This window comes from Dermacentor variabilis, chromosome 7, assembly GCF_050947875.1.
Source record: "Dermacentor variabilis isolate Ectoservices chromosome 7, ASM5094787v1, whole genome shotgun sequence".
NCBI lineage: Eukaryota > Metazoa > Arthropoda > Arachnida > Ixodida > Ixodidae > Dermacentor > Dermacentor variabilis.
The window spans coordinates 153,536,406-153,557,878 of NC_134574.1; the positions used below are offsets into that span (position 1 = coordinate 153,536,406).

A 21,473-nucleotide genomic window follows, 5' to 3' on the forward strand; every position below is an offset into this window, starting at 1 on the left:
GGGCGCGGCTGGGACAGAGTGCGCAGGCCTTGCTCCCCCCTCCTTCACGACTTTCTTTCTGTGGCACCATCACTTCTTCCCCTCGCACTCGCCACGTCACGCGTAACGTTTTGCGCGAAAACCTCGCAGCAATGGGAAAGTCGAAGCAGATAGTATGCGCGTTAACTGATACAAAGGGCGCGTTTGCGTTAATGCGACATTGTGCATAATGTGTACCCGGATTCTTTGCGATGGAAATGCGATGCGACGATGTGTATGATCGCATTTCCAGCGCATCGGATTCTGTGTAAGCGGCTGCGTGTAATGCGCATGGAAGGTGTATCGCATTAATTCGCCGTGAGAGCGTAGAGCCTAGACGGGTCGGCTCACGTGGTTCGGGTAAACGCTGGCGTGTAGTGTCGCATCGATTGAACTCTACAGGTAAGAAGTGAGGCGGCTATCGCATTGTGCTGTCCTCCACTGAACGGGGAGGAACGCAGTCTCTTGGAAGCAGGTTCCGGCTTGTTTAGGACGAAGGTCCATGGGGGACGAGCCAGGTGTAAACGTTGTCGCATGAGTACTACCGTAATGCGCTAAGAAGTGCGACGCGCTACTGTTGCATTCGTGTAAACACGCTTTGCCGAGAGCGACAACAGCACCGTACCAAGGAGGTTTAAAAACAAAAAGAAAAAATCAGGAGAGGAGACGATGTGCCTAAGGCGCGCAAAGCCGCATCTGGAAATTCGCCGTGTGACGAGGATTCGAATAACTAAAAACAAAAAGAATGTGCAGAAACCATCGGCGATTACTTTCAGTGTCAGCGAATAGCGTAACACTTCCAGAAAGCATGTTCGCTTTATTTAAGTTACTTTCTTACAAACTTGTGTTTTGGGGCACACCGCCCTGTGAGGAGCACTTGAGTGGCGAGGATCGGCTCGGCGTTGCCTTTCCTGGAGTCGAGGTGGCCTCGAGTGTATAGGACCGTTTCTATATATAGGATGCATGGAACACCAGTTGTGATTTGTTTTCTTTCAGCTGCTTTCAACTTGTCTCTTGATGCGTTCGTTTCCAAAACGCACGGACGTCGTCAACCTCTCTGTAAACGTCTCTTGGAATTCACCTCCGGATGCGTGCCTCAACTTTTGATTGTCGTTTGTTCACTGTATAAAGGTAACATTTATTAATCGATTCGCCTATGTAAGTTTACACACCTTTTGTATATATACAGGCACAAAAAGCGGTGGTCCGTGGTGTTAGCCAGGAAGTATTGAATGTCGTATGTAAGTGCCTATATATCGGTCGCGAACTGATGACTGCGCACTGTGTGCGGCTCGCGTGTTCCCAGCGAGGGCGGAGCACAGTGCCCGTCGCTGTACAGATTCCCGTCTTGTGTTTCTTCCGCGTACAACCGCAGCAATCCGAGCGGGAGACATATGTGATGACGCCGTGCGTGCGTGCGTGTGTCCGATGCCACGCAGCAGGACGGCCTTCCTCGTTGTTTTTCTTTTTCTTCGCTTCGCTTCGGCTTGTCCTCCGCAAAGCCGTTCGCAACTTGGTCCCCGCGCCTTCGTGGCTTCCGCACGGCGAGCTTCGACGGCAGCGCGCTGCAGCAGCTGCCGCCGCCTGCGACCGACCGAGCGGGGGAGAAAGCGAACGGCGCGCGGCAGCTGCGAAGGAGACACAGTTTTTCTCGGCCTTGCGCGCCAACGTCGATTGTCTCCACCGCTCTCCTCTGCGCCTGGCGTTTTGGTTTCGTCCCTGAGCTTTTTTTTTTCTTTTTACCCCCCTTACTCTGCTTCTTCTTCGTGCAGTATAGTGTTTGCACGCGAAGTCGCCGTCGTGGCTGGCGCTCTGGGCCTGACTCGGCAGAGACCGCCATCTGCACGTCGCGTTATCCTTTGATATCGACGGCTTGCGTGTGTGTGTGTGTGTGTGTGTGTGTGCGTGTGCGTGTGTGTGTGTTTTCTTTCGTGCGGCGTATATACGCACACGTTTCCTGTGCGCATGCGAGCTCGGCGTTCTTCGTATCCCTCCCGGATTCCCTCCCTTGTTGTTTCCCCGTGCACCTTCGTATTGCGGTGCTCGCAAAAAAAAAAAAAAGGAAAAAAAAGAAACCTGCAGCAGCGGAGCGGAAGGCCGAGTCCGCGTCAGCGAATCGGAGAGCCCGCGTGTTCACTGCAGAACGCTCTTGCGCTATATATGGAATTGTTCGCGAGAGCAAAGTCTATAGCCAATCCCGAAGCTGGATGTATTATCATATTATTAGCGAACGAGGCGGCCGTGTCGATGGTATACAGAGAGCACTTGCGTGCTGAAAGCTCTTGCGAATTCGGCCTCCGGGAGGGTGGGGTTTAGTGCTCGAGGCCATTAACGCCAAGTACGCGACTGGCGCTATCCGACGACAACGTGCGAACAAGTTTGAGAACAACTTTGCGACCAACGCTGCGACACGGTCAAGTTCCGCCATGTATTGAGCCGATCAGAGAGGTTCTGTGAGCCAATCAGAAGTGACAGTACGGCGGAATTTGGGCAATTTCTAGAATAGCTGTATAGCACCCTCGAACTACTTTGGCACGAGCGATGTGGAGTTCTAGATTGTAGCGTTTGTCGCTCGGCACTCGTAGACCATTGAACGCCGGACGCTGGCATAAAAATAAAAGCCTCCCCCTCTCTCTCTCTCTCTCTCTCTCTCTCTCTCTCTCTCTCTCTCTCTCTCGGACACCATGGTACATGCACCGCTCTGCACCTTTCTTTTAGCATCTATCACATATATATACACACGACTACTTCTGCACCCTTTAGAACGCGCGGCCAGATTTTATCGTGCTTGCTTGGTCGCTTGCGCCGCGTTCGATCGCTGCAATTCCATCGACGCTGCAGCCGTATATACGAAACGCTGACGCGGGACGCCTGCCACCTCAAACGCTGCACCAGCAGTGTTGTCGGAAACGGCGCAGAAGCGCGCGCCCGAAATCGAGAAACTGCGAGCGATCATCCATTCTGGAACCTTGGCAGCAGCGTGTGCCGATACGTCACAAAGACTGCAAACGTGTTCGCTTTGTGTCCTCTCCCCCCCCCCCCCGCCTCCAATCTTCTGCCCGGTATCAAAGTCGACGTGGCCCCCTTGCAGGGGGACCTTGATGCACTTTTGCCAGCCGTGCAGACTACGGCCGTGTTTGTATCGTATAGACGCGGTCTGTGTACAACTGTATCGATGCTGCCAGTCGATTGAACGGCGGACAGAATTGATTTCGCCCGGTCGTCTATATACTTGCAGGCGCGCCGCCGGGTCCGAGGAGAAAGCCATGCCGTCTATTAATAATACGACGGGCGCCGTATACACAGCGTGCACAAAACAAGCCCCCTTCCAGTAATCGCTCTATACGGCCCAACGGGGCAACTGCGGCAGGAAGAAACGTTTAAAAAGACGACGGTGCGGTGGGGACGATCACACAGTCCGTCTACATGTGCACAGTCCGTTTACACAGTCCGTCTTGTACGTATAAAACCGTTCAGCGCCTCGGAAGCCATCGATGGTTCCCGCGAATCACAAGCTGGATACAGATATGCCCAGTCGGTCTCGTGTAAAAAAAAAAAAAAGTTACTGACGATTACGTTATACCCCATAACGCGAAATTTGAGCGCAGCTTTATACGTGTTTTCATTTTGCGGTATATTGGCTGGCGCGGACAATCTGTCTCCTGCGGCACGTTGCAAACGGAGCGAAGCGTGGCGCGACTGGCTCGCTAATCGGGAGATCGCGAGAGGCAGAGCGCGAGTGACGCGCGGGGGCGATTCACAGCGGCCGCTGCAGACGGACCTCCGCTCATGCAGCGCTTTGTTTCCATATATGGTATCGGTGGCGTCATCGATGTACAGACGACGCGCGCATGCTCTGGCGCTATCTCGTAGCCATCGTCGCCGCAGAGCCCGTCTTGCGCCGCACTACGATTTTTTTCTCGCGCTTTCGCCACACCCTCGTCCCCGGCTTTCCTCCTCGCGCTCTAACGCTATCGCCGTCTTTCATCCCCCGCTGCGTTCCGCGTTCGCTCTTTCGTCCCTCACTGTGCTCGTTCGCTTGGTTAAGAGGGACGCCGACGCTCGTCGCAGGAACGGGCGCCCAACTGCGCTCTGAAAAGGGCCAAGGGCCGTGGAAGTTATCGAATGTTCCGGCGAATCACGAGACGGACCCACAGAGCTTATCCGCACGCGGGAGCGGTTCGCGATACGTCGGCGCCTCGGATACTATGTCGTTGATTGTGGCGATCAGCGAAAACACGACAACAGTATGCTCCGATGTACATAGCTTGCACGTGACGTCACGGACGCAGCTTTTCACCGTGCTGGGTCACAAACATGGCACCTAGGATGACGTCAGTACAAGCCATCTATAGCGGAACTATCTTAGGATCTGCAGGAAGCGATCTTGCCTGCAAATAGCTGCGTGCAACCTCCACAACGCTGCACCCTTTGAGCAAGCGGGACAGTTTGCACACGGCGCCATTTGCTTTCCTTCTTCTTCAACCCCTCTCACATGCAGACTAACGCTCTTTTGCTTTTCAAAGTGGGGGGTGAACAAGAAAGGGTGGGGCAGATGGGGGGATGTTGGATTCGGAGCGTCACGGAAAGAGCTGCGGCTGGCGCGGATCAGAGCGGATACGTTCTTCCTCGCGGAAAACAAACGATTTGCCCCTCGGAGGACCTTGTGTAAGTGGCATGTACAAATCGAGGCTCTCCGCTGCGGACCGTCTTCCATCTGCAGCGCGCACGAATCTAGAACACCGCGGGACCTTTAAGCCCATCCCCCCATCAGGACCCATATTTGGGAAGACAAGGCGGGCTACGTGATGCCTTTTGTCCTTCCTTCGGTGACAGTACCGGTTCCGTCGGTTCCGTCGAAAACCGTGCAGCGTCGTGGAGACTGGCGGCCGCCTTGCAAGAGAGAGACAGGAGAGACTACTCGAACTGTTTCTATGGAAGAATTACGGCTGGCTGGCTGGCTGGCTGGCTGATCACTACGTTCATACATGAAACGGCTGCAGCCTTGATTGTCCACCACATATATATATATATGTGTGTATATATATATATATATATATATATATATATATATATATATATATATATAGTTCACTCCGACGAGAGCTATATATATTACCCGCCGTGGTTGCTCAGTGGCGATGGTGTTGGGCTGCTGAGCACGAGGTCGCGGGATCGAATCCCGGCCACGGCGGCCGCATTTCGATGGGGGCGAAATGCCAAAACACCCGTGTGCTTAGATTTAGGTGCACGTTAAAGAACCCCAGGTGGTCAAAATTTCCGGAGTCCTCCACTACGGCGTGCCTCATAATCAGAAAGTGGTTTTGGCACGTAAAACCCCAAATATTATTATTAGAGCTATATATATGGACGTCCTTTGCAAAGGGCATCCGCACATCCATGCGTATAGCAAGGCTATACGAACGGTTGAGCAAGTTGGTACTATTCCATCGTAAATCGCGCGGTTTGTGCGTTACTGAGATACGCAGGCACACGTAATGAGTGAACGTGTAAGACGACGCGGACGAAATAACCGTTTACTCTCGCAAATCTTTGTGAACGTCTCACTTCGCTATCCGCACACGTGCGCGATCTCCCACTTTAGGCGTGCGCGGTGGCCATGGTAGTCTTGCTGACATCGTTCTTCTAAACTTCCGGCTCGCTTTTATTTCAAACAACCGGCTGTGTTGTGTGTGACACTTCGCATCGCAGACACACGAGGCACGCGTCAACCAAAAGATTGCACGATTCAATGAGTTCACGTCCTCACGCGCATACCTTCGTGGCCAATAACAGCACTGCACCGAACAGTAAGGCGAAGGAAGGCGTATACGTAATGACAATACAGGCGCCTACGCGCCTTCGTTTTCATTGTGTTGTTATTAGTCACGACACAATGACAACTTGCCCAGTTTTCCGTCCCCTACACGGATACCTAGAAATGACACCTGTATTTTTCAGTGCAGCGCCAGTGACGGACTGCTGTAGGGGTGATTTGCGTAATACGCCTCAACTATGTGACCAGTGAGTCAGCGACATGCGCAACGCGCACTGAATGCATCCGCAGCGCGCAATTTACAAGCGCCGCAGTTTCGCAGCCTCGTTCCAGGCCGTGTCCCGACCCCTTCTTTCGCAATCAAGCCTCCTGACGAGCAGCAAGCAACCTGTGAAATATTGCGAGCCGTTTCCTTCGGCTGAACAGCAGATGTTGTGAGCCGGCCGCGGTCAGGTTCTCGAAGCACACGTAATCATGACGCTCCAGGGAACGTCGGCTCGCTTACCAAGACTTTCTCGAGCGCAGCTTCCTGTGCCCGAGACTATACGTACGTGCCGAAGAAGTTTGGCCGCGCCTCAGAGAGAACCGAGTGGGTCGGTGGCAAAGCCGCGACCCGTTCCTTTGGGAAGATGGTTAGGGTGAGGCTGATCCTGGCTGTAGCATGCCAGCATCACGCGTAAAAGAAAGAAGGTGCGGGGCAAGAGGACGCGGTAACGGAATGCCATTTACGTGCGAGCCGTAGCTGCGTTAGCTCGGGGGAAACGTCTTCTGGCGGAACTGCAGCGAATTAGCAACCACCGCAGCTTGTCGCTGCTCGAGTTGAAGAAGGGCGAACGAGAGAGGGAAGAAAAAGCATCACCTTTCGCATCCCGCGAGGAAATAAAGACAATGGAAAGAGCCGCAGTCTGAAACTGGCTTTTTTCTTCCTTTCTTTCTTCCTTTCTTTCTTTTAATTTTATTTTTTCAATTTTTTTAGCGCATCCCGACATAAGCCGGGCGGGGGGGGGTGGGGAGTCTCAGGATGATGCGACGGTAACGCTCGTCCCGGATGGTGAATGTGCGTTGGGAGATTTCGTGTAATAAGACGACGATACTCATCCCGGAAAGGAAAGCCGGACCCGTCGGTCTTGCGGAGCCGCTATAGGGGCTGGCGTCTTTCGGCCCCCAAATCACCGCCGCCGCGGCCGGATTGAGGCCCTCCGCAACGAGGGCGATAAATAACGGAGCGCGAAGTAGAGAATCTGGCCCCGCTGGCCGCGCTTAAGATGACTCGCTCGCTCGTTCGTTCGTCCGTCCGTCTGTCAGTCTCACCGGGACTTGGCCGTGTGTGTGGCACCGTCGTTGCCGATTCTCCGACGCCCTTCCCATTTTTTCCTCCCTTTTTCGGGAAAATGGGCCCACTCAAACCTAGCGGCACACCGCTGCAGTGCGCGCTGAATGTCTCGTCGTTGCTGGGAAGCAGCTTTCCGGCGTCCGCGTGCGCACACAAACGCAAGGGAGCCTCATTGCCTCCTCTTTCTTTCTTTTCTTTTTTCTTTTATCGCGGCGGCCCGCTCACATGTGTTTGCCCCGTGCGGCGAACGATCGAGCACTTGGGCAGAAAGTGTGATTCTGTCTGCGAGTCATGGTCGCGAGTTCGAACACGGCGCTCCTCGTGAATGGGGAGAAACGAGGACGGAAAAATAGTTGAGGATAGTCACGGCCTCCGAGAACGGGCGGCGCGCGGATCTCGGAGGCCATGCAATGGTGTTTGCCTGAGCGAGAATCGAGGGCAATGTTTGCGGGCAAACGATGTGCAGTGTTTCTTCTTCCCTGCTGTTCACGTCAGTGTCTTCTGCTGGAAACTTTATTCTGCAATGAGTAATGTTGCAACGTTACTTGTGGAAGACAACGGGACATCATGAGGGTGTACCTACGTTCTCGCCCAACTTTGCCGGCACTTTCGCTCGGTTCCGAGGCGCTTCAGGAGCCAAACGGGGCTCCATGAATGATTGGAAATTGAGCCACTTGGCAATGATTCGTTTCGCGCGCCAGTGCAGGCGTAGGAACACGTGCACACAGCTGCGAACGCCCACCGACCTGATTAATTGAAAGGTCACACAGTAGCGGAAAAGAAGAAAAACGCGGAACTTGCCTGCGCGTGCGCGGATTTTTGTCTTCTTTTGAGTTTCTCCTTTCTCTTCCGATTGTGTCCGTATACTATTTACACCGGCATTGCAGTAACACAAGGCTGCATGTTCCGGCGTGTGGCTTGAAGAAAAAAAAAACCTTTTTTTTAAAGGTGGCCGCAATCACTGTGGTCATTACGCAACTTACAAAACGGCCCTGTTCCGTCGACCGCGTAGCTGCTTCGGCGCCGACGGCCTTGCGCAGTAATTATGAAATAAAGGCGCCTCGTTCTTTCGAAAAAAAAAAACGACTGCCGCCTATAACGCCATCGCGCACGCTGCAGTCTTTCGTCATAAACACGTCGAGCCATTGTGGACGATGAGTCTCGTTAAAAGAGGGCGGAAGGTGGGAGTCGAGGGATATACGTTCCGGGAAGGAAAGGGAAGCGGGCGCTTCCGGCAAGGAAGTACTTCCTCCGACATTTCCGGTTTCTCGATCGCCGTTTCTGTGTGGCCGCGTCTGTGTATGTGTGTGCGAAGCGCTGCGCGGCCGTCGACGTAATGGACGTAGCCGAGGAAGGAGGCTCCCTGCTGCGCGTCAACGCGACCCCGCTGCGTCATTCACGGCGAGCCTCTTAACAGAGCGGGGCCGGCGAGCTTTATATAGGTGCGCCGGCGCACGGTCATTATTGTCTCGTCCCTGGATGTGGGCGACGATCGCGGCGCGCAGCCGCCGATCGTGCGACAAATGGCGGAGGCTTCTTCGTCCGGGCGTTGGGAATGCTTGGCTGTGCACCGGATAACCGCGGCGATTTCCGTTCCGAGCGAAATCTCCAGTGGAGAAGGGCCTTTTCGATACGCGTCTGCTATAGTTCGATTATTATTATTATTATTATTATTATTATTATTATTATTATTATTATTATTATTATTATTATTATTATTATCTCACGACGAAAGAGCTATCGGCAGCCCTTATTTTTCACTGCTTATCTGTACCGAATTACTCATAATTTACGAGTTTCTCTCTCTCCTTTTCGTCTTGTACTCCTTAAAATTCAATTCACTTTCGGCAGGACAGCATAGTATAGAACAGTCGACGTGTCCTCTCTGTTCGTATTGGCTCAGGACTCGCTGTGGGAGAGGGAAGTGGCGCGGAGCCACGTCGGGGTGACGGCCAGGTGTGGAGACGATGTGTCGGTGTCACGTGGTATGGAGCGTCACGTGTCACGTGGTAGGGAGTAGGGCGGCGGCGGGGCACCTAGAAGTGGCATAACCGTGGGAAGGATGACGTACAGGTCACGGTTGCCTCTCTCCGTGTCTGTCTCCTGGTTTAGCGCATAACATGATGTGTTATACGTAAAGCTAAATTGGCCAGGCCTATCGAGAGGTCGCTGCCTGCGCGGCATATAACCGTCGATTCGTTAGTTCGTTATAGATCTGTCATGCAGCGAGATGGTTCTATCACGTGACTACGGTCTCGAAATCGGTAATGCCCGAACTCGGTGGGGCTGATGCGGCATGTGCTGCCATCCCGTGTGCTGCGTGATAGACACAGCTGCATGTCCGGGTACCTTAATTACTACCTTCGTTGGAGGTGTACTTTTGATGGTGATGCTGACAGTGTCCTGTTATATGCGCCTCTTGTGCCTTGTTTTTAATTTTATATACGCTGACATGTATCCGCCCTGTCGAGTGTTATGTAGTCGCAATGTATAGGCATCACAGAAGGATTTTTTTTCCTTTAAGTGCAGCAGCTGACGTCCTGAAAAAAGATTACATTAGATTCCAGAGAGAAGAAGAGGGCCTCATCCTTTTCCCCATTTTTTGTTCCCTCATCTTTTTCTGCGCGTCAGGGACCTCAAGTTGTCCGTCCGTCCGTCCGTCCGTCCGTCCGTCCGTCCGTCCGTCCATCCATCCATCCATCCATCCATCCATCCATCCATCCATCCATCCATCCATCCATCCATCCATCCATCCATCCATCCATCCATCCATCCATCCATCCATCTCTTGCGCTTCAGAAACATTCTGTGGTAAACATCGACGTACTATAGCCCGACTTGCCGACTTGCTGAAGACAGTTATATCTTTCCCGAAACGTTGGCCCCATCAAGTCTCCATCTTCCAATGTAACCTGTATTATAGGCTACTTCTTTCGACGGGTTATACCGTCAGCTATTTGCTGGAAATCCTTGCAAAAATTGACATAGACATAATGTGTTTCTGTTTACTTTCTGCGTACTTCGACATGATGTCTGTTGAGACGCAACTGAACATTAAGCATTATTTCTGTAAGCGAATGCAGAATGTAGGGTGCCTAAAACGGTCTCAGTCAACCACGGTGCTCAGCTTATCAATGTTCTCAAGGTGCGTGTCAACATCATTAGGTCTCTGATTGTCGGTCGTCAGACACCAGCAGCATTAGCCGCAACGAGAGATTGCGCACTCCAGTAATGGAGTGTCTGAAGACCGAGTCGGTGGATAATATATGCTTGCCACAGTCGTCGTTGTATCTCCGAGACTTCTAGCAAAACAGCCGCACATTCAAACTCGGCGTCGCAGATGTCACCTGTGTCAGTAACTGCGAAATGTAGGTCAGCTCGTATACGTAGCACGATGCTTTTGAAGCATTTCGTGGATGCGTGACGTCTGTGCTCTGCGTCCCTGCCCGTGTCCGCGGTCGTAGCTTGCCTCGTAATGCCAGAGCACTGTTAGTGAAAATTAAGACTTGGCTCTGTGTTGGAGCGCCAACGCTTGTATCGTCAATGGCGTGTCGACAGTCCGTCGTGTATACGTCCTGTGGCTCCTGTGAGACAATTGAACGCCTTATATCGGAGTGTCCCGCATTCGTCACACAACGTGCACTGCTGATTAGGGAATATGGACTGACTGGACTGAAGTGTGCGACCCTTGACGATTGATTGCCTGTTTCCGAGAGGGAGTGCTGCTCAACGCGACCGGGCCCATATAGAGCCTTGGTAACTTTCATGCAGAAAACTGATTTGACCTCCCGTTTATGGAAAATTTTTTTGCCATGTTCCTACTTTCTTTTGTCCGTGTCTCTGTCATTTGTTCATTTCCTATTTTCTTTCCAATTTCTTTGTTTCCTACCTTCTCTTCTTTTCATTTCTTCCTCCCAAAAGAGTAGGCAGGCGTTGTGCCCCTCTCGGTGGCAGTTGTCAGCTTGCTCCCTCCCTGTTTCCTTTGTGTGCTTGTATGTTTCCGTATCCAATAATAATTTGACGTAATAGTTGTTGACAAATTCGACTTCGCCCTGCCATCTGCTAGCCGCCTGGTTAGCTCAGAAGGCAGAGCGGCTGCCCCGGAAAGGCGGTGGTTCCGGGTTCGAGTCCCGGTCCAGGACGAATTTTTCTTCAACTGCGAGGCTTTTCTTTCGAGGAACCCGTATGGGTTTCCTTTGTAGCAATTGCTACGATTGGGTGGATGTCTCATTTTCCGTAAATAATATACTACTACTACTACTACTACTACTACTACTACTACTACTACTACTACTACTACTACTAATAATAATAATAATAATAATAATAATAATAATAATAATGTAGAATAACCCGCAGCCCTAAATGGTTAGCACAGGTAATGACACTAAATGACACTGCTTGAGGTATGACGAAGGACTGGTTAGGAACAACGTTAAGAACCGCAAGCAGCGCGATTAGCCACGAATTCTTTTTACAGAAATAACCCAAATTCCGAAAATGAAGAAAAATATAGAATAACGATGCCGATCTTACTTCGTAACTCAACTGTATTAAAAGAAAACAGTATCGCGATTACGTAGACTGCAAACGTTCGGATGTCTAAAGCGGTCAAAATTGATTTATTTTACAACTCTCTTACATATACCCATAATTCGTGAGTATCACTTTTGCAGAAGTCGCTTAAACAATGTAATGATGTCACGTAAAAAAAAAAAACCATAAGCGCTTGCTCTCTTGAATGTTTACGAGCTGAGGGGAATGCAAATAACACTTGGAATGAAATATAACACTATATAGCTTAACGGTGGTGCCGTATAAATTTATGGTTATCTCAGTACATATGCGGAGCAATAAAGAACGCGGCAGACTCGTAATAAGATGGGACAGACGCGTCCAGTCTTCCACGTCTGTTGTCGGCTTAATTGGCGCCGGCAGACGGTAATATATTTAACAGGGATAAGCGGGCTAGTTGGTGGTCGTTAATAGACGGTAATATATTTCTCGCGGGCCCGGAAAGCAAGCCGATAAGCTTTTCACCCTCAAGTTTCCCGGCTCGAGAAGCCATCTGTATCGTTTCGCATTGTGATGGCTTTGCCGCCACCGCTTTCGTGGTCCTTCGTTTCGTTTTCCGCTCGCCGTTCTAGGTAGTAGCAGCATAGCGTTACGCTTTATTACGCCTCTAAGAGGTAAAGGGTCGAGTGGAGAAGGTGATCTTCACTCGCGTGCGAGCAGACTCTCTCAGTCCAGAAGTCCAGCAGCAGCCACATGGCCGCCGGCCGAGCCAGCTCCAGCTGGACAGTGCTGCTTTCCAGCAATGCCCGAATCCGTTCTGCATTCAGCGTCCAGACACCAGCGCAGCTCTTTGCGTATACAAGAAGAGGACGATTGAGAGGCTGAGACGCACACGCGGACGTACACTCACAACACCTGCGCGAAAAGATGCATTCATGTCCTACCAACATGTCCAAACCGTCACCTTAGCGAGATCCAGACACCCTACGCCGCCATGGCTATGCATTGCGTTCAACTGCGGAGCGAGGGGACGCGCGTTCGACTCCCTGCTTCCTGCAGCCATATATACATCTTCGGTGAAGCAGGGGGGACGCCAGTGTAGTGAGATGTCATCATCTACTGTACCGAAATCGATCCGACAATTAAAGGAGTCCAGCGTTGTTCAGTATATGCGGCGGCGTCCGTAAGTGTAGCGTTGGGACTAGTGTATAGGCTTCCATATATCAGGCCCGTCACCGTGCAACATTCCGGAACCCACGCCCTTTGTATGCGCGCCGTTGAAGCGCGTCACCTCGGCGCGAAAGCCGTGCAAATTAAAGTAGCCCTCTATACTCTGTTGCCAAGGGACTTTAACACGCACGTTCCTTTTTCTTTTCATTTTTGTCTCCCTCTTACTGTATTCTTCTGCGTACCCCCTCCCCCCCCCCCCCCACTTTTTTTTCGTTTCTTTTAATTCCCGGCCTCTTTGGATCCCTTTCAATTCGGGAGGACACATGGCACGAAATGCGTCATAGGGACGAGGCGCAAAAACTCTCTCTCTCTCTCTCTCTCTCTCTCTCTCTCTCTCTCTCTCTCTCTCTCTCTCTCTCTCTCTCTCTCTCTCCTTCATGTTTCAGTTCAGCGCTTTCGCCCGCGCGCGCCCGTACGTACCCTCTTTAAAATTGCACCGCGAGCGGGGGGGAAGAGGGAGGAGGAGGAGGAGGGGGTAGCGTGACGTTCTCATTCGGCCGATAAGAATGCGAATTTTCCGTGGCAAGAATTCGGGCAGCAGCGCGCGAGCGCGCATGTCTTTTGAGAGAGCCTCGGCGAAGCGGTTGGTGCGTGCGCCGTCCTCCGTATCTCTCTCTCCGTTGGCGCCATCGCGCGCGGGAAACAAATATAAATATCAATGATCCAAAGCGAGCGGAAGGAGGGAGGAGGAGACAAGATGATGCGGGCGTGCAATGGTTCCCGAAAGAAGAATGAAAGAGGAGACCGTCGAGGGAAGCCCGACATGCGCGATTGTGCACGTATACGTATAATAAGATTATTTGCGAGGAAGAGACGACATCGCTCGGGAAACTGCAGGGAAGTAGGGGAGGGGGGAAGGGGGTCGAGGCGCCCCCCCCCCCCCCCGCAATATGCGGAGAAAGAAATTCGCTCCGAGAAAGAAAATGCGACGCAGCGAAATGAAACGGTCGTCCTCCGCGCGGACTTGAAAAAACCGCGCCCGAAATTTCTCTTCTCGAAATGAGCGAGCTGCGCCCGACCGCGCGCGCTGCCTCCCTGTAATACCGTGCAACGTATCGTAGGCTTATACAGATACGATATGAGGGGCACCAGCCCCAATCATGGACGGCCGAATTCGCCTTCTCAGGTATAAAAGACAGCTCGATGGGCGAGCGCTCGGTCTTCTTCTTCGAGGTCCCGAACATATGCGACAATCTTGCTTGTGCTGGAATTTGGCGCAGTATTAGCGTTCACACGCGGTCGCCGTACGGTCCAGGTAACTAGGGTCTCCGGCGCGCCCTTGAAGACGTCCGTATACACTTGAGTATCCCACGTTATAGTCGTTATAGTCACGTTATAGTCGAGCGTTATGGTATCTCATCGATACACCCCAGCTCGTTGAAACAGTTCGCGTTAGATACACTCGCGTGAAATATGGGTTCCTCCCCGTCTGACTTACCCCCGTGTCTGAATCGTGCAGACAGCGTTCGCAGCGCTGATCCGTTCTAGTGCGAGAAAAAAACAGCACATATCTCACGCTTCTCCGTTGTGCTCCTTTCATTCAGCTCTCGGCGGTGTGGAACGCGGCCCTGGCGTTCGCCCTTGGGGCAACATTTGCTGTCTTCGCCCCTACTTTACCCTCGGTCATATATATACCCACCAGGTCGCTGTTTCCTTATTCTCTGGCTTTTTTTTTTTCTTTCTAGTCGCTCCGGAAGTCCCATGAATGGGCGGACCAAATAATATCTCGATATCTTCCGGTTCTCAGTTGGTAGACCGACCCTATAGCCTCTCTGCTCTTCTCGTAGTTCAACAGCTTCTGCAGCCGCGGCGCCGCGTCTTCCTGATATGCCTGCTACGTCTTCCTAAAATTCCTTTCTCGCTGCACATTTCCCCAACGGGATCCTCGTGTGTTGCATTTATTCGCGCAGCTTCTGGGTGAACAAGTAGAGGCTTGCCGTGATTTGCCGTTCCATGGCAATTCTTTCTTCAAACCTTGCTGTTTTCTTTCTTTTTCTCTTTCTTTCACTTGCAGTAGCTATGTCATACTCGGTGTTTGTATTTGATTCAGGAAGCCTTTGTCTGAAGCCTCCTGTGTCTCGTATGTGCCTCCGAGATGTGTGATCACGCAAAGCTTTACTTCCGAATATAGCTAATTATTCTTCGTTGCTTGCCCACTGGTTTTTGTCATCTTGTCTAAAGCCTCGTTTGGCCACATACCTAATTACGCAACAGGGGGAGGAAGGGGTGTTTGGGGAGGGGAGCGGTAAAATATGCAGAGCTGTGCGCCGAAATCACGGAGGCAACAGCCGTCACTCACTGAGTGCGTAAAGCCCCTGAATGTGAGTATGTTTTCTATGGCGCCACGGTACCGCAACCTGAAGCTGCGATTGACGAGCAGGAGCACGTATCAGTGGCGTAGCCAGAAGGCGCAGGAGGTGGGCACCGAGATTCAGCCCTCCCCCCTCCCTCGAAAAAAATCCTGGCTACGCGCCTGCTACGTCTGTCTGTCTTGTCTGTCTTGTCTGTCTTGTCTGTCTGTCTGTCTGTCTGTCTGTCTGTCTGTCTGTCTGTCTGTCTGTCTGTCTGTCTGTCTGTCTGTCTGTCTGTCTGTGACATGCTTCGAAGATAACTTATTCATATTCGCCATTGTATTGTAGGCTTAGCGCACAATTTGAACAGGCAATCACTCTACATTGTTGCGGTACGCCGACGCGCACGATACGCACTGTTTCGCATAGGCAGAAAACTCCTGCGAAATTGAGCGTGTTTTGCGAGCGAACGCGAAGCATCTCCTGATGCGGATTGCAAGGCAGGATCCCATGCGACTTGCTGCAGCAACTTTCCCTTTGTCGCACAAGTCGCCTTCAGGTGCCCGCGTGTGAACGCTCTCTGCATGTACTTCGCTGCCGTGATGCGAGCCGTCGTGGTTAGCTGCTCAATCGTATTCCCTCTTGTCAGCCATGGAGGTGGCTTCGAGGTTATAAGCCTGCTGCTAAAGGTATAGTATACGCGCTAAAGAGTGACGTCTAGTTTTATGTGGTGAATTGCACGATTTACAATGTCTGTAACGTGTGTTGTACACCGTGAGCCAAAAAGCCAGAAAAAATAACGCAATAAGGATACGCGCTGACACCTCGTGGCGTCTGGAGTTTGTGAAGCTTCCACTCGAGACTATAGTTCATAGTGTATCCATGTATTTACAGGCAAGGATGCTATTAATTGTCTTACAAAGGAACCGAAACGAGTTGTGAACACTTTTTCTGTATGAACGAAAACTGTCCAGACGTGACGTGTATACTCACGAAAATGCCTTTAAGTTCGCGACGTCACCCTAATGCGCCGGTGCTGCTGTTAAAAGTGCGAAACTCAATGGTAACTTTTCCTTTCGTTTTCTTAGCTAATAACCAACATTTTAGCGCCAGTAAATAAAATTCGAATCTTGAATAAAAAGAAAAGTGCTTCACCAGACTAAGCTAACTTATATAGTGTTGCACGTTAGTGTCCATTTACTAGTAACCCTAATCCTGTCGCAAGCATCAGACACTCCAAGTTTCATACATATTCGATATTTTCTAATGTAAGCCTGGATTCCATTAAGTGCTAGGGTAACGTCGTCCTATACCGGCGAGGCTTGTCTGACTGACTGCGCGTACTTGCGCTATATAAGCATTCCCTCATTCGCCTCTCGGTTAACGGCTAATAAAAATTCGGAGAGGCCGCGCGCTATTAGAAGGAGCCGCGTTTGTTCTAGGTCGTTTTCCCTGTTTCGTCGCTTTATTTATTCATATATTTTTGTTGGGGAGGGGGGGGGGTGCCTTTTTCTTCCGCCGGAGCGATAACACCGCGAACTGCATTTCACGACGAAGAAAGCACGTCTAACGCGAGTCCGCGGGGAATGGGCGCAGCTTATATTATAATGGGCTCTGGTGCGACTTTGGCCGAGTTTGCGAAGAAACATCCGTGTTGTTTGGTCGAGAACTGCGTAGTCGGGAAACTACGAGCGCTCATCAGAATAAAGGAAGATGAATAAAAGAAAAATGAGCAGCAGGGGAAACAAAGAGGGTGGGGGTAAAAACTAGCGCACGAATTTTTTTTTTTATGCCCGATACATATATAGAGGTGCTTTGCGGAAGCAGTCGAAACGTGACACATGCGAGCCGAATGAGTTCCATGGAGTCAGCGATATGGAGAAGAGAACTGATATTATATGAAGAAAGAAAGGGAAAAAAAGAAGAGACTGGATGGATGTTTGGGCGCCTCGTTTGGGCAGCGTGATCACGTACAAGCGTTTCTTTTTTTTCTTTGCTGAACTTCTTCGTCCGGAGCGAATGGTCCTGTCATTTTGGCGGGCATGCAAAAAAAAAAAGAAAAGGTTCGGGGACCAAATTATACAACGTCACGTGTCTTCGTTTCTTGACGCTTATTCGGCCGTTTTCTGTACGTGAACAACGACTTTTTCGAGCGTCGAGTGCCTGTACTTGCTAAAAGGAGTACGGCCGTTTTATTCCGGCCGTATACCCTGGCAAAAATGATGCGTCGTGTTCAGTTGAGCTTCAACAAACATTTCACTGAAGGCAACAGAAAAACAACGTAAACTCAACGTTATCTCAATAATTATTTTTATAAGGGGTATACACTGCCTTATTAAAAGCGAAGCTTTTTCTTTGCGAACCTCTCGGGGTTTTCGTGACCGTGGCTGCTGCGGCATGGCCTTTGTCTAGCCGAATAAGGCCAACCAATCGCAACGCAGGACGTGCGCGACACTGCCGCTTAGTTCCTTGCACCACCGCCAGATGGCGCTCGCTTCCGCGGCGGCGGCGGTGGCGTGCGGGGGAAAGCAAAAAATAAGTAAAAGAACCAGAAAGCTTGCATCCGTGGTGGTGGCAGCAGCATTGCATTAGCCTCTCTACAATGCCTGAATAAATCCTTCCGTGTCACTCTGTGTGGACATTTCAATAAACACAAACACGTGTTTCGACTCTTTGTGCACTAGCACAAAGCTTCGCTGTATGTAGATTCCGACTCGTTGAATCTGCTGCAGTTCTTTATTATTTTTTTCTGCAAGTTTTGAGGCGTCCCTGGCACCCTGCGTCACACGGTAATGAAGTGCCCGGGACCCTCGCAGCAACCTAAGACGGAAGATGAAAAAACAGTAGAAGCAGAGAAGACAGGAGGGGACAAGTGTGGGAGGCCCTGGCAAGGTCTTGTCCAGGGCTGGACTACCAGCGAAAGTAGGTGGACCGGGCCAGGACGGCAGCAAGAGCCCATAGTTTCCTGGAACGAGGAAGCCACCCACCTGATCGATATCCCCTATAAAAATAATTATTGACATAACGTTGTGTTTATATTGACTTTCTATTGCCTTCGATGAAATGTCCGTTGAAGCTTAATTGAACATGCCGCATTATACTTGTCAGGGGAGATCGAATAGCGATCTCTCTTGCTAGTTTAGAAATAAACGTTTCTTTCTCTCTTCTCTCTATCATGGCGAGGGTGAAGCTGGCTTCAAACAGCAGTGGCGACTTCCGCTTCTTCATGTCTAAACGCGTCTCTTTTTCTCTTCATGTTCTTACTGTTGAACGCTACGCGGGACTCGGACGTTTGATACACGCATGCCCCAAGCAAGATGCTTTGCTTGCACTGTGCCGCCGTGTGTGGATCCATGCATTTGGCTGTACCACCACGTGGACCAGTTTCGGTATTTATGTATGTTCTTCGTCTGCAAATAAACAATTGAAGTGGAACGAGGTGAGCCCTGAGGTGTTACGCGCGCGCCTTTTTGACCCGTGAAAAGTGTCCGAAAGTTACTGTTCCCTTTTTGTGTTCTGAATATGAATATTTTACATCAAGCGCGTGCTCTTGTCAAGCGGTGGGAAGTGTACATCATCATCAGCCTGGCTACGCCCACTGCAGGGCAGAGGCCTCTCCCATACTTCTCCAACAATCCCGGTCACGTGCTAATTGTGGCCATGTTGGCCCTGCAAACTTCTTAATCTCATCCGCCCATCTAACTTTCTGCCGCCCCCTCATCCATCCACCACAGTTATCACCCGTAACTCTGCTTGGAAAAATAAATAAATCTAGAAATTGGTCAATCAACTTCCGAAAGCATTTCAAAATTTCACAAACTTTTCACAAACGAACAGAAGCGCATGGGTTCGTCGCGAGTTCACTGCTGCAGTACCAGCATTGAGCAGGGCTGCATGCGTTTACGTGACGCCTTTCTTGAAAAAAAAATTTTTGGCGCAATTTTTTTTTTTTTGGCGCAGCGCAAGTCCGCTGAATACAGACCTCAAACGGCAGCTGGAAGAAGACTGTGTTTGAGCTTCCATGTAACACAATTCTGTTTTCTCGTATATTCAAATTACAATTCGACGCTATCATCTCTGTACGTTTTCTGTAAGTCGTACTTAACGAATTTTCTGACGCATTTTATACTTTCAGAAAGTCAATTAGTTGGGCCTGCGTGGTTCAGGATGTGCGGTTCGGGATCATTGCGTTCACGCAGAAAAAAAAAAGAAAAAAATGCGCGGAAGCCTATAGCCATAAAACAGCTTCGCTGTAAAATTGAAAAAAAAAGAGAGACTGAAATATGCCGACTGCAGTTACACGGGATAGAATGTTCTATACGTGCGGGTGAAAATGTTCACACCCGCGTTTATTTTTTTTTTTTCTTTCTTTCGTAACCCGCAGTGTCGTTTGTCAATCTCACAGATCGTGCGCGAACGGGTCCGCGGCTGGGAGTCGCACCACGGCGTCGTGTGGAACAGCCACCCCGGCGCCCTGCTGACGCTGCGGCGGTTCGCGGACACCCTGAGGCCGCTTCCTTTCCACCGGCACCGCGGCAGCGGCGACGCGGACGAGCGGGGCGGCCGTTACACGGCCGTCGTCTACTCCGCCATGCCCAGCGCGCAGCCGCTCCAGAGGCTGCTCAAGAGCCTGCTCCGCTCCGCCTGCCTCGCCAAGGTTTGTCCTCCCCCGCCAGGGGGCCCCGTCGGGTTGAGGTTCGAGTATACCCAGCGGTCGATTTAGGCACCACTGGCCTCCGTGAAGCCCTCGGGTTCAGCGAGAGCAGTGGAAAAGTAAACATATCCGCAGTAGGGATTAGTAAGAGGCGACTGGAGGATTGGTGGAAGAAAAGTAGGGAAACGACAAAAAACGGAGACGCACAGAAACACAGTTCGCAATAGGGGATCAGAGAATTCGGTTGTGGGAGTTCATAGTGCTTTTTTTTTTCTTCATTTTTCTAACCTAGGTAGGACATTAGGCAGTATAATAGCAAGAGCTTCTTGGCGCAACCCACCGCCCCGTACCAAACGGGACACTCATAACATCCATCCATCCGACCCAACGTCCTAACCTAGTAACGTCGGTTCAACCTATAGGTGACGTCGATGTCAGCGGCACCCTAGTGGCACCCTAGTTCAATCGGTCAGCAGTCAGGATTAAGCAAGCTACGTTTCGAGTATTCGTGAAAAAGAAAAGGAAACAAAAAAGCAGGGAAGAGGTTGATACGACCGGATCCGTTACAGGCATCGGTAGCGGCACAAGGCAGACAGTGAAGTTTTGAGGAAGCATAAAAGAAGATTAAGGGAGATGTGTCCAAAATTGCTGGAATGAAAAGCGTGTATAGCATACCCGATTAACTCGGGCAGGCTATGAGTGACTATTTGTCACCGCCTCATTTCAGAGGGGTTGCTAGTAAATCACCATGTTCACACTTCGTCGAAGTACACTATATAGCCGGAGTGGACAGCACAAGCGAATTATGTCCTTTTCTTTAGGTTGACATAGTCCCTTTTGTTCCTTTCATTATGCGTTAGCATTACGCGTGTCAAAGTGGAAAAAGAGTACCTCTGTGGGGAGTGTAGGAAGCCAGCCACGCGGTAGTGTGTGTGTGTGTGTGTGTGTGTGTGTGTGTGTTTTGTCGCATAGGCTAGAACGAGGTGTATGCGCTTTTTTCTTTTTTTCAGCGCACTCAAAATAAACCGACCAACTTCATTGTCGTCGCGACTGTCCTTTCGACGCTCTTTTTTATTTTATTTTTTCTCCGCATCGGCGCGCCAAGGGAAAGTGTGCGGCCCGGATTCCCCCGAAGTCTCCCGTATCGTAGGTCATCAGCGTCGCTGCGTCCGCCCGAGTCGATTCAGAGAGACCCGACGCGAATTCGGCAGATGCCCATCGTCGGCCATCCGCGCATGCCTCGGGCATTCTTCTTCGCCGTCGGCTCCAGGTCGAAAGAAAGCGACAGCGCGCGGCGATTGCTTTCGTCGTCAGAAGTCGGTGTGTGTACACGATCGGGCTGCGCGGTCGTCCCCGGAGAAAGCTAGTGACAGTCCAATGACACGGCGCAATGCTGTTCTCGGTTCTTTCTTTCTTTCTTTCTTCCATTGCGCAAATCGCTTGAAGAGAGAGAGTGAAAAAAAAAAAAGAAGAACCGCGTAGAGCTCAGTTATGCATTACGCCAACCACGATGCTTTCTCCAGGCACGGCGCCACGCTACAAACGCATGTTACAGCTACGGTATACCGCCGCGGTAGCTTGTAGTGCGTGACTTATGGTGCTTAGAGCTCGAGATCGCCGGTTGGGTAGCGACCGCGCATTTCGATTGGGGCGCCA

The 21,473-nt window shown here is 51.0% G+C and overlaps 1 protein-coding gene across 1 annotated transcript in view; it reads left to right on the top strand.

The window, feature by feature from the left end:
- ttv (exostosin glycosyltransferase 1 ttv) overlaps window positions 1–21,473 on the top strand; it is a 185,183-nt gene that overhangs the window by 150,218 nt on the left and 13,492 nt on the right. The window contains exon 3 of the mRNA XM_075699699.1: window positions 19,569–19,820. Coding sequence (XP_075555814.1) covers window positions 19,569–19,820 — 252 coding nt within the window. The remainder of the gene's footprint in view (window positions 1–19,568; window positions 19,821–21,473) is intronic.